Source organism: Stegodyphus dumicola, chromosome 4 (assembly GCF_044657685.1).
Source record: "Stegodyphus dumicola isolate Sdum_Otavi_A_Nest chromosome 4, ASM4465768v1".
NCBI classification, from domain to species: domain Eukaryota; kingdom Metazoa; phylum Arthropoda; class Arachnida; order Araneae; family Eresidae; genus Stegodyphus; species Stegodyphus dumicola.
The window spans coordinates 119,528,742-119,544,998 of record NC_140771.1 but is presented as its reverse complement, the minus strand read 5'-3'; the positions used below and the strand labels follow the sequence as shown (position 1 = coordinate 119,544,998).

The window sequence follows — 16,257 nt, the reverse complement described above, 5'->3', positions numbered from 1 at the left end:
CTTTATTTCATAAATTACGGTTTCATATTTTTAATTTTAGAATTTCTGCATGCCATCTAACGAGATTTAAACTGATGATCTATAATCCGGAATCGCCGAAGTCCCGACGAGTCCGGATTAACGACTTTTGACTGTAATATAAAGTTTTATAATCAAATGAAAAAAATATGAGCACAGTGAAACATAATAAAAATATTAACAGCAAAAAAGAAAAAAAATTCTGAAAGGTTTCAAATTTTAAATTACATCTAAAAAGGCGTTTCTTTAACATTTTGTGTGTTAACTTTATTTATTAAATATCGTGTTCTTCGCACTTAAACCATAAAATTCAATCCAAGAGCAATATTGCAAAATGATTTTTAAATGAGCATATCTTTAGAATGTCCGATGCACAGTCTCGTGCGCTAGGGATAAAAATGTTTTTTCTGTACAACGTTGCCATTGCTTACTATGAAATCCTTGAGTTTGTTAATCAAAAATTCATTAAAGTTTTACAAAATATGAAATCGATAATAAAACAAATTCCGAATTTCAAATTTGTGCTTCCAGATGCTCCTATTTGTGGGAGAATTACATTATTCAAAATTTAATGGCTCTAGGTACCACTGTTTTATCACAGTGCGAGAAATATATATACATTTATGCAGATTCTTTATTATTTAATTTCTTTAAATGTAATACAGGGCAAAAATATTTGGTGGTAACAATTTGAAAAGTGAAACAAGGCTTGTAGTTAATTGATGCAAAATGCCAAAATGAAATTAATAGTCCTTCTGAGCAAATTGCCCCTTTGGACTAAAAAATCATGTGAAATATCAAATAATGTATAAGATTTAAAGGCAAAATAATAAAACATTAGATTAAATAAAAGAAGAATAATAATTAAAAGGAATTGAAAAATGATAACTGTGATGAATACACCTCATATAATAGAATGTAAGTAGATTCTCCTGCCTTCTTCCTTCCTGTTGCTGATACTTGGAAGACCACTATGAATGGTCAGTTATTTGGCACTTCGCAAGTAAAAATAGAGTTGGAGATAAAAATGGGTTATATGCAAGTTTAGCTGTATCTTATTTGAACTAAAAAAATATGTATTTTAAATGATAATAATGGCTATCATTTTGAAATTTCCTTTAATCAAAAATGGCAGATCAAACTTTTTGTTATTAACAAGCAAAATATTTTTAGGAAAAGATACATATGCCACCGGAGTTCTTTTTTGAAAGTCGAAAAGGGGAAAAATTGCATTTCAAAAAATGCAAATTGTAAAGCTTTTGTGAATGTAGTAGTGAAGAGAAATACCAAGTTTACAAGGCTACGAGATGATTTTATCAAGGTAAATATGTGAATTTTATTTTAAATATATCAATATATTTCTGTGCATTTATCTAGCTATTTAATCATTTATTCATAATTACTGTTATATGTCTAACTAATTTTAATTACACTAAGTATTTTGTAAATTTACTTAATGAACTATGAAGTTGAAACTACTATATAGTTATATAGGTCATAAGGTACACGGAGGTAGGAAAAAGTGAGATAGCCTAACCAGTTTTTCTTTTTTACTAGCTGAAAGCAAGGTGACACATCTGTCTTGACTCTGAAAATATTCATTTACCATCGAATGATATATGTTTCAATACTTGTAAATAAAATCTTTATAAACATAAATTTTATAGTTGCATTTTCTTTACCATTTCAGAGTGTTGATAATGTAAAATGGTATTTCTTTTTAGACTGCATTTCGTTCTAAATAATGTTAAATACTATTATTTTCATTAACTGAAAGTAATTTTAAATCTAAGGAAATGTTTACACATAATGTTATTAATAATCTTTGTAAGAACTTTTATGTTAATCTAAACAAAAATAGAAAAACGTTCTTATAATATTAATCCCTAAGTCATGTGCCATTTCTTTTATGTTTACTGAAGTTTGATTTGATTTTTTTAATTGTTATTTTTATTCTTTGCTAAGGCATCTTTTTAGATACAGAATTCTATTAACACTCTAGTTAATGATTTTTCAATTTATTTTTATCACATAATATCGTACTTGTTGATTTTAGCTGTTTCTTCCCCCCCCCCCAAGAAACAGAAATTGGAGTGCTTTATTCTTGACAAGAAATATAGTTACCAATGCACATGAGTTCATTCAGTGTGCACAGTATATACACTGGTGGAATAAATTAAGAGAATTTGCATAGTTTATCGAATTGCATGAAAAGAACTGAACTGAAGGGAAAACCACTGCTTCTAGATGAAAATGCAACTCTTGTACAGCAAATACGTAAGCGTACACGTGTGTAGGTGGAGCCAGCAGGAAAACAAGCTTTATAAGCATGTGGAGGGTAAGACGAGTTGCATTTGCTAGCACACGAATCGAATTTCTTGATGTTATCTTGCAGCAACCAGTTAAATTCACATCGGAACATTAAAAATGAGTAACCACCAACGTTTAGATGATAAAATGAGGTGACGAATTGTAGGGAGGCTAGAGGCAGGCCAATCACAAGTCCAGATATGCAGAGAGTTTAATTTAACTCCCAGTGTGTAACCTATGGAAACAGTTCCAGGATACTGGATCCATCGAGAGAAAGCCTGGGCAAGGTCGTCCAAGAGCCATGATGGGCAGAGAAGAATGCTATTTGTCCATTTTATTGAGGCGTAACAGAGGGGCTACTGCTCCTCAGCTTTCTCGGGACCTGTATGCAGCCACAGGAACCCTAGCGACGAGTCCCATTTTAGCCTAAACACCGATTCTCGCCATACTCTCATATGAAGAGATCCAGGGACCCGCTATCTACACTCCATTGTTCGTGAAATCAACAGTTATGCCAATGGCGGTGTAATGGTCTGGACAGGCATCATGTTGGATGGCTGCACATGTCTCCACGTCTTTGACAGAGGCTTTGTGACTGGTGTGAGGTATAGAGATGAGGTCTTGGAACCCTATATTTGCCTTTTCCAGGGTGCAGTGGGCCCTAAGTTCATCTTACAGGACGTTAATGCAAGGTCATGTAGAGCTCTTCTGGTCGACGGATTTCTCGAGAGTGAGGATATTCGCCGGATGGATTGGCCAGCCAGATCTATAGACCTTAACCCTATAGAGCATGTCTGGGACGCTCTGGGGAGGGCAATCGCAACTCGCAACCCCGCTCCGAGAACCATCCAAGATCTGAAAACAATGTTGCTGAATGAGTGGGACCAGTTCCCAAAGGCACTGATAAGCTGCCTTATTTCCGGTATGACATCACGCTTCGAGGCCTGTATGGCAGTAAGAGGAGACCAAACCCCCTATTAACCCATTTCTTTTGTGTCTTCTGCAACTACTGTTCCAGACCTTCAGACGCCCATGAGAGTTACATGCGAACATGTGTGTTTATTATAACTGTTGAATGTTTATTTTGTTTGCATTATATCAACCTATGTTCATGCCAAATTTTATTAAAATCTGTTCAGTAGTTCTGGAGATTGTAGATCAAATATGAAAATTCTCTTAATTTCTTTCACCAGTGATATATGTAATGAAAAATATTTAGAAGTACTGATGCAGGAGCACTGAGACTTGCAAATGCAGAAATACTGTTGGCAAAGCATGTAGATGGCAGATTGAAAAGAAAGACTTCTAATTGCATAGAATGCTAAAACTTTGAATTCGTGATGACTAAGAATCTTGGCAATCAAGGCAGTTTAAATTAAATTTTTACTTAAATTGACATTTGTGGCCACAATTCACTTGGAACTCTAATAGTGCCTATTTCCAAAAAATTAACATTAATATAGTTGCGATAGGAAGAGAGCACAGCGAAATAGCATCCAAGCAGCACAGAGTAAAGTACACAGTTATGCAGTATGGAAGCTCACCAAGAAAAGATTTTGGTTTAAGTTAGAAAGGTTTCAGTTCTTGAAATTTTGACTTCATGTTTCGAATTAGCTACGTTATCAGCTTTACACAAGCCATGTGATGTAGATTAATCTGGAAATAATGCAGTTCAGAAAAGATATTACTGCTTTTAGAATACAGAGAGGAAATAACCCAAATTAAAAATGAGGAATTAAAAGCTTATTGCTAATTTGAATCATAAAGCTGGTTTACATATCTTTTACCTTACATGTATACAAAGCAAATTATGTGAAATAAATAAAAATTTTAAAATATTTCTTTAAAAAAAATAGACAAAGGCCAAATAAAATTTATTTAAGTGATGGCTCATGAGCAGTTTTAAGAAAAAGTAGATCAACCAGATTTGAAATGCAGGAAATAGCAATTGAATGAAACAAACTTAAATTAAAATTTACATTTAATTTGTTTCCTGATCTGCAGGTTGTAGCTTGTTAATAACTTTAGTGCTGAATAAAGGATCTCAACTATTTTTATATTTTCTGTGCCACTATTTTTATATTTTCTCTGATGTAGGAGCCCCCATTTTTTTTTAAAACTTTTTAATGATGTTTTATGTTTTTCAGATTTTTTTCTTTTTTGTCATTCTTGTAAACTAGTCATTCATCCCTATGTAATTCAAGGGCTTTTCTCATAACTAAATTTTCCAAATGCCTGTGCAAATCTCAAATTTAGTTAACCATTCCTATTGAATTTTTGAATGCTAATGCAACTAAATGTTAGGATGCAGAACATGATTTAACTTTCAGGAAAGGCATATAATTTGATCCTCTTTTTGTTAAAGAAATAAGTTTCGAGGGATTTTTAACTTTTTTATGCAAAGGTAATTTAACAAATGGCTGCAGAATAAAAAAATAAATAAATAAATAAAACAAAAACCTGTTTATTCATGAATTGCTTTGTATTTGTTCATCAACTAGAAGAAACAAATAATTTTTAACCCCTTCGAGCCGGGTAGCGAAAACGCGCGCTTATCGCGGAGGCCGGCAGTGTCTTCCGCAAGTGTCTCTCCAGGGCCGGGGGCTTTTTTGCTACTAAACCTAAATCCATGAAATTTCCGAAGTATCAATGCATTGTTTAATAATGCTCTATAGAGTATTTAAATGGCTTATGCTTTATAGATATTTTTATATATATACTATAATTACCTTATTTCTTGTTTAAATGCATATTCTACACATTTTATTTTAATTACTCACCATTTTATGACTTTTAACATTATAATCTGAAAACTAAATATATTACTTAAAATTCTCTTTTCGTATGAAAAATTTTAAAACAGGGATCTATACACAGTCCTACGTTACATTCCTTGAACTCGTAATAACTCATTTGCCGTTTTGGAGGATTTTTCCGGGAATGTGAACAAACGACGCATTGTCGTCTCATTTTCTTATCAATCTCTTCTGAACAAAGTTTTGGAAAATGTCTTTCAGTTAATCTTTCAGAATCAATATCAGAATTTCAGAATCAATATCTGAAATATTTTGCATCATTTCTGCTATTTCATGCTCTGTTAAACATTTTCGACGCTTCGACATTGAAACGGTAAAAACAGAAAGAATTCACGTCTAACAAGATCTAATTATTTTCTAAAAACTGAACTGTAAACAGAAATACTCAACGCTTTAGCGCATATAAAACTTCTACTTACAATAAACAACTACCATGTGCGAATAAAGTGCGATTTAAAGAGACGTCATAAATCACGCCATTCGGAAACATTTAGTTCCCCGTTTGTTTATATAATCAAAAACACGTGTATGTGAGTCATGCTTCTCTCATTTCAAGTAGAAGGTCTAATGCACATGTATCTGAAACCATATGGACATACAGTGCCATCTTGTGGCAGAAATTATAGTTTGAAAAACGTTCCAAGGTACTGGCACAAATACGTGACAGTCGGTCGAGAATGTAACAATCCTCTGGCACGCCTGCATGTTGGCCGGTAGATAAGTGTGTTCATTGCTGGCACGTATACGTGACAGTTGGCACGAAGGGGTTAACTTGCCAAGCATGTATCTTTGCGAATATATATTTGTGTGTGTTTATTAAAAAAAAATCATTCTAGCCTTCTAATGGTAATGAAATCAAAGATAAGCATACAAATATATGCTAAATAATTGCAGAACTTCGTATTTTTCTGTTTTAATATGTTCATTTACCAGTTATTTTTGTGGTTGCTGATTTTGAAGTTTATGAAATTTTTTAATTTCTTTGCTTAACTATCAAAAAGAATGTGATGTGTACACCACATGACTCCCTTGCACGAAATATTAAATTATACACATTTTTCCTGCATTTCATTTAAACTTATCGAATTGAATTAAATCTACTTCGTCGGTAGCGTATAAACCATAATAGAATAAATGTACTCTTTAAGATTCACTATATTTATCATAGCAACACTCTGGTTCTAGGTTCACTTAACAGCGTTCCATCTCATTCATTTTATAACTCAAAATGTGCAAAAGTTATGTCATCTGAAGAATTATTTAAAAAGATGTATAAAAGAAATTAGAAAAATAAAAAAAAAGAAACATTTGTTGGGAAGTTTAGTTTCTTTAGATTGACAGCAAATCCACTATTCTGCTAAGTATCAAATGTAAAAAAATATGGCTGCTATAATTAAAAAAAAAAAAAAAAAAAAAAATTAGGCTTAGCTGTACTTAAAGAACTTTTGAATTGTTGATAAATCTACAAATATTACATGCGGGTTAACTAAAGGCATAAAAATCCTTAACCGTAAGATAAGAACAGTATAATTCAATCATTTTTAAAGCAAAAAATTCACAATTTATCAACATATAAGAATTAAAAAAAAAACAGCTCACGAAGTCGAGTAACAGAATGGGTATATGAATATATATATATTTATTTACTTTTGGTGCATCTAATTGCATTTTGCTTTCATTTTCAGAAAAAGGAGAATTAATTAAAAAGAAGTACAGGAAAAGGTACTGCTTCTTAATAGATATTATATATGCTTAAATATTATATGTAAAACTAAAATATATATAACAGTAATTTATAATCACTGCAGAAAAAAAATCATACAAGACTAAGCTGATGGCATAAAGTTAAAAATGTTTTTAACAGCAGACATAAAATAAAAAATGGGATTTAGTATAGCAGAGAAAATTTCTGTGTTGGAAGCATGAGAGGGCATATGAATTGAATTAAATAAGAGTCTGAATTATATTCAGCTGTACTTCAGTGATGTTTACTGTACCATTTTACACTACCTTGCAAGCACTCAATAGACTGGTATGACACTTAGTGTCTAGATCAACAAAATGATTTACTGGAGAATATTCAGGTTTCAAATAATAAAATCTGTTAAAAACTGTAATTAGATTTTTAAAAAAATTGAAGTTATGTGAGCAAATTCAACAGCAGTATCTGAAAATATTTAGAAACAGCGTAACTTAAGAATTTCCGATAGAAAAAAAATGGAGGTGTTCTGAAGATAAAAGTGTTTTTTTTTTTTTTTTTTTTTTTTTTTTTTTTTTTTTCTGTACTGTCTTGCCATTGCTTGATTTGAAATCATCATTCAGTTTGTTAATCAAATATTCATAAAAGTTTTACAAAATATGAAAGAGATAATAAAACTGATTTGAAATTCAAAATTCGGGCTCCCAGGTGTCCATGGTCAGGTGGAGGATTACGTTACTCAAAATTTTATGACTTTAGGTACTGTCATTTTTTTCACAATTTGAGAAGGCTTCATACATTCAGGCAGATTCTTCATTATTTAATTTCTTTAAATATAATGCAGAGCAATAATATTTGGTGGCAATAATTTGAAAAGTGATTCAGACTTTCATAGTGATTCAACACAAAATGTTGTTTTGAGACTAAGCTCATCTGGGCTAATGCCCACTTGGGCTTAAAAGAAAAAAAAAAACAAACAATATAGAGGACTACAACAGAGCCCTCCTTTCAAAAGAAAATGCAAATACTATTTTAGTTTTCAAAGTCCTGCAATTCAGCATGAGGTTTCCCTGTTTTTCTCTATGTTTAACATAAATATGTGCCAGTATCTGTAATAAACTTGTAACCATACCAGAAACACACGTTCACAAGTTTTTGTTAACTTTTGTGATGTTAAATACCATTAGAATCAATAATTATGATGAGAAAGGTTATAACACAATGGCTTAACATTTCATCATAGCACATGTCATCATATGCATTTCATAGCCAGTGATAACACATGGTTTAACATTTTAAGCACTTGGATATTGCATCATGTTAAAGTTTCTTCTGACATATTTCTCCTTTTGAGTTTTTGTTTCAGAAGTTTTGAGTAGTCCACAACTCTTATATTTTTCACATCTCAGTCTGTGATATTTTCATTTTTGTAGATTGCTACCGCTGATTTATAATTTGTGAATACAGTGTTTCATGAAACAAGTCTCATTATTACCTCAGCGGTGTAGTGTAGTATTAAAAAACTGGGCCTAGATTTGAATATTTATTTATCTGAACTATATGTATAATATATTCTAAGATTTGTTTTTTAAATTTCTTTTTTCTTTTGTAAATGTTTTTAACCTGTTTTGCTTACTTAACAAAAGTCATGTGATGTGCAGTACAGTAAAAGTTCGGGAAATGCCGAATTCCAGATATGTGAAAATTCCATATTGTTGAGCTTACAAAAAATGGAATTCACATTAGAAAAGGCAAATCAATGAGAAAAATTTTCACTCCAGAATTGTAAAAACAATTACCTTATTGTTATCAACTTGAATATCAAAAGCTTAAAAATTATATAAGATTTTGAAGGAAGCAAAAAACATGCCATTCACTCATAAAAGGTGACGTATTTCAATTATTCTGAAATCCTGCTGAACATGAAAGTTGGTGGAAATGTTGCTAGGCATTCCAGTATAAGTTTAAATGAACAGAACTATATAGTTGAATAATAAAGAGCTGTAAAATCCAGATATAGCATATAAAAAACATAAATTGTTTATCATAATTTTTCACATTATATGGACTTGTTTATCCAAAGTCATTTTTTATTTCTGGATCTTGTAACTCTGAAAATACTCCACTTCATGCAGTCCCAAATATTATGCATTTTTTCAAAATGTGAGGAAAAATTAGAACTAATATCCTGCTTTACAAAAATTAAACCAGTTTATCGAAAATTAATAGAGTTTACATTTAAAAAAAAATAACTTTTTACTATTATGTTGGGACATTATGCTTACTATTACCGGCATTAAGTCACATTGTTTAATTACAATGTCTACATGTTAACAATATTTCCAGTTCTTTAATGGCATTACAAATATCTACATTTACTAAATGTTTTAGTGAAAATTTTTTTAATTTCTAAAATATTCTGGTTACTTGAGCTTTCCGGTTAGTTGAATGCCAGATAATCGGGCTTTTACTGTAGTTTGAATTTTAAAAGTTACTAATTTTTTGTGGCTAAATTGATGAAGAATAGAATTCCTATTTATATGTACATATATATATTTGATTTTTAGATGGGATTGTGTGGAATAATTACAATTCATGGAGAGCATAGTCATCATTTGAACACGGCTGATGATATACAGTTTTTACCCATCGATCCTGAATTAAGAAACAAATTCTTTAACTATTTTAGCACTGGCATGGGTATTTCTGAAGCATGGAAGTTCCATGATCGATTAGTTGGGATAAAAAAGGAGAATGGAGGAGAAGTTCTAAGACGTGCACACAGAAATCCTAGTTTAAGATCTGTTCGACATTGGTATAAAATGTGGCGAAGTAAAGATTTAAATGCACATAATTGTGATAAAAAGGTATGATAAATTGAATACTTTTTTCTTTTTAATGTAAAATAATAGAGAGTTGCTAAAGTGAATTTTCACATTTTAATAATTTTTTTTAGTTTAATCATTAATTGGATACTAATAAAATAGCTATCATATAATTTTCAGAGAAGACTGCACATTACTTTGATCTACCATATATTCCCATATAAAAACTGATAATTTTAAAAAAAAATTATTATTGATGTTTGGGGGTTAGCTTATGTACAAGTTCAAAAAGATTTACAAATAATTCTATTGCAAAATTGGTGTTACAAGTTAAATAACTAACTTTAAGTAATTCTAATATACATTAATCAGACTTTTCAATATCGGTTCCAAGTTGGATTTTTCTAGCAGTTCTCAGAAATATTTCTCCTATAGGCAAATTTGGGTTAATCTTTCATTTGATTATTAACATCATTGCCATCTTTTCATAGATATTGCCTGCAGTTCCATCAACACTTAGTAAAAATTATTATTTTTAATTTTAAACTGCAGAAAAGCAGTCTTTTAATTCAGACATTTTTAATTATACAGCAAAAATGGAGAATTTGTTTTTAGACATTTGTCAGAAATTCACTCTGTTACAAAAAAATATATGCACCCAGAAAGAATGGAGCCATAACTATGAAAGTTGGCAGTAGTTTAGTGTTTGCATATCAAAAATCGGGGCAAAAAAAAAGAATTTTATTTATGAATAACAGTACAAACAATGTGAAAATCAATCCCTGGCAGCTATACAAGCCGATACTCGTTTGGACATGGAGTTTATTAAGTTGCCCGTGTCCCTTCATGGTAGATTTTGGCACAAATGGAGCAACCCATCAAGTTGGGACATATTTGTACAAAGCTGAATTTGCCTGCCCAACATGTTCAATAGGCAACAGGTCTGGAGACCTGACAGGCTAGTCGAGGACATTAACATGTCGAAGACATTTTTGGAAAATCATGTTATATGTGGCTGAGCATTGTCCTACTGGAAAATAGAGCCTGGAAAACCTGCTTGCAGTATGATCCACTGCAAAATATTATCAACTTACCTGCGAGCAGTCAGAGTACCTTGCAGCATAACTAATGTTGAACATCTGTTCCAGCTGATCACTTCCCAGACTGTCACACCCTGTATTCTGACGGGGTGTGGCTCAGTAACAAATGGTACATTGGACCGCTCACTTCTCCGTCTCCAGACACATATGCGGCGGTAATCAGCATTGAGTGATTTGTTGCTAAAGATCACATTTTTCCAACTGGACTCTATCCAGCTTGAACGAGAGCAGCATCATGCAAGATCACACTTCTTATGGTAGAGTGTCAATGGGAAGCATCTTAATGGACGTCGAAATCTGAGCCCTGCACCACCAAGTCTTTTGTAAATCATATCCCTGGATCCCTACAAGTTGGCAAATGGCATTGAATCAAGTACAGCATAACTGTTGGTATAAATATGGCAGCTCTTCTAATTGCGCAATGATCTCGCATATTTGTGGCCTGGGGATATCCTGAGCCACTACAGCGGCTGACTATACCTTGATTGAATTACTGATTCCATCAAAGGCCAATGAACATATTGCTTTGGCCAATATGCCAGCTGATCCACCTGTTCAACCAACTGGCCTCTTTTAGCCGTATGATGTGACCCTTCTCAAAGTCCGACAATTGTTTGTAATGCTGTTGAATACATCTTAAAGGCATCTTTTGTTACAGTATTATGTATCCAAGCCATTAGCACAGCTCTAAATGTTTTAGTCATTCACTGCACCTGCTTTTTTGTATTTTACCAGCTGCGCTTTTCAGATCGGCACTGCATGGCTGTGGAGCTGATTGGTGCTGTAAGTTTAATCATTTACACAACTTGTCAAAGCATATTTGCATGCTGCATTTTGTAGTAGTGGCTCAATTTTTTTTGGATACATATATTTTTTTGCTGCCTAGGATAAAAATGATGCTTATACAGTACAAAGTCCATAATGCGGACTCATCGGGACTTCGGCCATTCCGGATTAAGGGTTTTTCAAATTATAAATCATCAATTTAAATCTGGTAAGATGGCATGCAGAAATTATACAATTAAAAACATGAAACCGTAATTTATGAAATAAAGATTATGATCTAAAGGGTATCAAAATTTACAAAAAAAGCTTAATATTTATTTGTTTACTTTATTAAACATTTCTTTCGATGTAAGTTAAGTTGCTTCATTTTTCATGCTAAATGCACATGCGTAAACATTAAACGTGTATGCGTATAGCATAGGAAAAAAAAAAAAAAACAAGACGTTTGTGGCTTTGAGGTGTGGATTATAGATTATTCCGGATAATGGAAGTCCGGATTACAGACTTTGTACCATACTAAAGATTTAGAGAATTAAGAAAAAGAAACTATTAATGCCAAAATTGCCTTTTCATTTGAAATGTTTTAATCCTTATTTTTTAAATAATTGACATCTAACTTATGTGATAATTCTGGCTAGACTAAATAACTATTATTCACACATTTCGCAATATATAGATGGTGTTTACACAATTTTAGAATGGTTTCAGGGCCATTTAAAATGCAAAGAGTATTTTTTTTAAGTGTTCCACCTGATAGCCTTTTTTCTGGACTATAAGTCTGCATTTTAATTTCCATGATAAAAGGGTTTTCATAAAATTTCCAAGGGTGCTGATTTCCAGACCTCTTCTACTATTTTCGAGAGTCCATCAAACATTGTGAGTTTGTTCTGAGAAAGAGCTTTTTCAATAGACAAAATGCACAATAGTTTATAAGTGAAAAATCAGGGCACTTTGTAGGAGTATGTTGAAAAGATAAGTATGAAATAAAAGTAGCAGCCTTCATTTTTTTCAAGGAATGTAGTGGTACTTTTTGGAGTGTAGCTTGCTTCTTTGTCTTGATGAAGTTTCACCCTAAAAAAGTCATTGGGTTAAAGAAATGGAATTTCTTCTGTCAGTAACAGACGTAAAACTTTCTCTTGATAGTGCATTGCATTGTAATTTTTTTTTTTCACTCTTCTTATTTTTAATTTCCTGTTCTAAGAGAGGCCTGTGATAGTCATACAGCTCTTACTGAAACTTCCTTTGCATTGACGGAACAAGGTTTGTACACATTTTATTATCTTTGCTTTCAATAATAAATAAGACATTTTATGTTGTAATTATTTATTTAAACTCATGCTTCATCAAGAGTCACAATGTATTGCTCCTGCTAAATTTACCATTTAGTTTTCATATTGACCTGTATGAAAACTATTTGTAGTTTTCTACAAATTGTTCTGCACTCATGCACATGTCTCGGCAAAAGCTGGTGAACATTATGTTTTTAGCTTTTTTAAGTGATAAATCTTGGTTTATTATTTTATTTATTGTTACAGATGTATTTAAAAACTCTGAAATTGGTTTCTGCATTAGGGAATTTTCTTTTGTTACCAATGGTTTAACTTTAGAAATATTAGAAGTAGTACATACCTTTTTCTGGCATTCGCTTGGAGTTTTCTTTCCATGTAAAAGTAATGACTGACTGTTTTTCACTTTCACTTTTCTTTTCGGAAAGCGCAAAAACATATCCTTCAGTTCACAGCTTGTTTACATGTGACATTTTAAAAGAATGAATTTAAAAATAGCATACAATATTTTTCATTTCATATAATAAATTGCTGCTAGAAATTTTTATTCCAAATTCTTTTCTTTTAATTCTTTATTAAAATCATTCTGAAAATGTCTTATTTCCCTCTGTATATAGTTGGATTTATAGGGTAATTTTAAATTTCTATTTATGAGTTCTGGCTAAATTTTTTCAGTAAAATATTATCTGTTGGCTTATGCATGGATTGGCATGTATCCAGAAATACACAGTATTCTTGATTGAATTACTGCCATATTCATTTCTGTATTCATGATATTCAAAATTATTTTGTTACTAGATTTTGAAGCAAATATTTTGCTGTTAGTATTAAAATAACTACACCATGAAGGAAATGCATAATAAATCTGAAATATGTGTGAATGATAGAATGATCTAGGGTATATAAATGATTAACATTTTATGGCATGTGCATATTGCTGGCAGGATTACTGAATATAAAAAATACATTGAAATGCCGACTTTTCATTTGAAATTGCATTTTTTTCATATTTTTTGGTTGTACCTCATGTTAACTTATATCAGCATGACTCAGAGTTTTGATCACAGGAAAACCATAACACATAGGGATTGTAGATTATTGCCCTGTCCAATCGCTGCTTACATTGGTTGAAATCCAATGATTGCTATGAGAATTTGCAGTTGATAAGCTTAGTATGAATGTACAGAGTTATGTATGGGATCTCAATGACCCTCACGAGTGTGTAAGAGGACAAACATCTCATCCATATTGCTGTTAATGATCACACAACCACATTATGTATCCTAGGTTGGGAAATCAAGTGTTGCAACTATATCCACACAATATGATGTGATATGTATTGCCATGGATTGTCCGCAAAGCAGCTATTATGTTGGCTAGCCATGGACATATCGATAGCATGGTTATTAATTTGTTTTTCTCCCTAATGAATCCTGCTTTTGCTTATGGTATCATGATAACTCTATTCTCATATGGGGGGGCATTGATGAGAGCAAACGTACTATTTAGCACCTGGATTGATATAGGGTTTACTGTGTGCATAGCGTAAGATACCTTTAGCCTATATATCTGATGTTTTGAACAGCCATTTGCTAAATTATAAAGGTTTTAATGGCCGTTACTTTACCCCATCATTGCCGTCTTTGTCATCCTGCCTTTCAACAAGGCAGTGCTAAATTGTATGTTGCTTATGCTATCTTGTGTTTCTTTAGTACACCGGGTGTTCAATTTCTGCTGTGGCCAATGTATTCTCTAAATCTCTTACTGACTAAGAACACCTAATTAGTTATTACTGAGAATGATTGCAAATACAACACCATGAGCCAGAATGGCATAGAATTGAAGCCACATGGACTGTAATACTCGTTACTACCATTTAAAATCTGTTCCACCCTGTGCCCTGGAATATAACAGCTGTTGTTATTTTTCAGAGCTGGATAGTAGGGAATTTCTGCATGGTCTGTGCCTCAAAGTTAGGTGAAATTTGAGTCTCCTTCAGTTATAATAGATTTATAAAGCAAATATGATTATGCTAATTGTTTTCCCTTCATTTTGCAGCAGTTTTATTGGCCAGCATATTTTACTTTAATTATAACTAAAATTAAATCTGCTAGGTGTAATAATTTTATTTTATCATTTGTGTAATCTGAAGTCATCATATTTGATAATAATGCTGATTACACATATATAAAATAGTTAATTAATTAATTAATTTTTTGTCAATCTAAAATCAGCAGTATTAATTTTAAGAATGATTTTACTAATCTGTTCCTCTCTGATATTCTCTTAGATGTCTTTATGTAAGATATGAGTTGATGTATTCTAAAAAATTTAAGAGATTATAGTTGAGTGTAATTAGAATGTCTTATAGAATTAGAAGTTATCTAATTAATACTTCTAATTTTAATCATATATAATTATTAGTTTTGTTAGTCTGAAATGGTAGTGAATTTATTTTATATCCATATATATGTCATTTGCAAGAAATATTAATAACCTTTGTGACATTTTTAGGATTTGGGTAAATCTCCTGTGACTAAAAGACAAATTAGAAAAACTAAAATCCAAAAAATTTACGCTAAATCAATTACACTTAAAAGTAACAAAAAAAGTACTGTTGGCAACCAAAAAATATAACTTTATTTATATACATGCAGATTTATTACTATTTTAGTTTCACATAGCGCACCCTAAATTGAACACTGTTGACAATTTAAAATTAGGCAAAAAAGCAAACTTAATTTGGCATGGATTTCAAGAGTTTCGAGGGCAGTCAGAAACAATTCCTTCTTTTTCAGCAACAAAGAAAAAAGGTTTGCAAAATGGGAGGAGTGTCGATTGCTTTTATATCCAAAGCGATGTGTGGAGCAAAGTGAACCCAAACATAGTGTTACCTGTCGAAGAAAATATTAATGAAATGTGAAATAAAATATTAGAATCCTGAAAGTATTTGGAAACAATTAATATGATTAACCAAACAAAGTAAGATGGATCAGAAAAAGAGATAAAGATGGATTGGAATTAATGTCATTAACTAAAAAAAATAAATTTTTGAGTACACGAAAAGTTTCAAGGAAATCCATCTCACCAATTGAAAAAGCTTTATGGATAATTTTTATAAAACGAAAAGTGAAAATTGTGATTAAGTGATTAGCTATTATTAGCTCTCAAAAATTTAATTATTTCTACATCTCCAACATAATAATTTGTCTTTCTTGATGTGAAAATTTTAATGCTTGTTTTGTATGGCAAACGTATAAGCAAATTGCTCTAATAAAATATGCTATAAATTCACAGGCAATTAGGATCAGAGATACGATTTTTAAGAATAGAATAATGGCTTTTACTGATAAGTGAGAAAATTACCTAGATGTTGAACATCTGGAGAATCTGAGTAATTTTGTAACTCATAAAAAG

The 16,257-nt window shown here is 31.6% G+C and overlaps 1 protein-coding gene across 1 annotated transcript in view; it reads left to right on the top strand.

The window, feature by feature from the left end:
* Positions 1-16,257, top strand: part of LOC118205638 (uncharacterized) — a 76,905-nt gene that overhangs the window by 39,547 nt on the left and 21,101 nt on the right. Inside the window, exons 2-3 of the mRNA XM_085815389.1 lie at positions 1,192-1,339; positions 9,411-9,710. Of these exons, the coding sequence (XP_085671515.1) occupies positions 1,192-1,339; positions 9,411-9,710 (448 nt within the window). The remainder of the gene's footprint in view (positions 1-1,191; positions 1,340-9,410; positions 9,711-16,257) is intronic.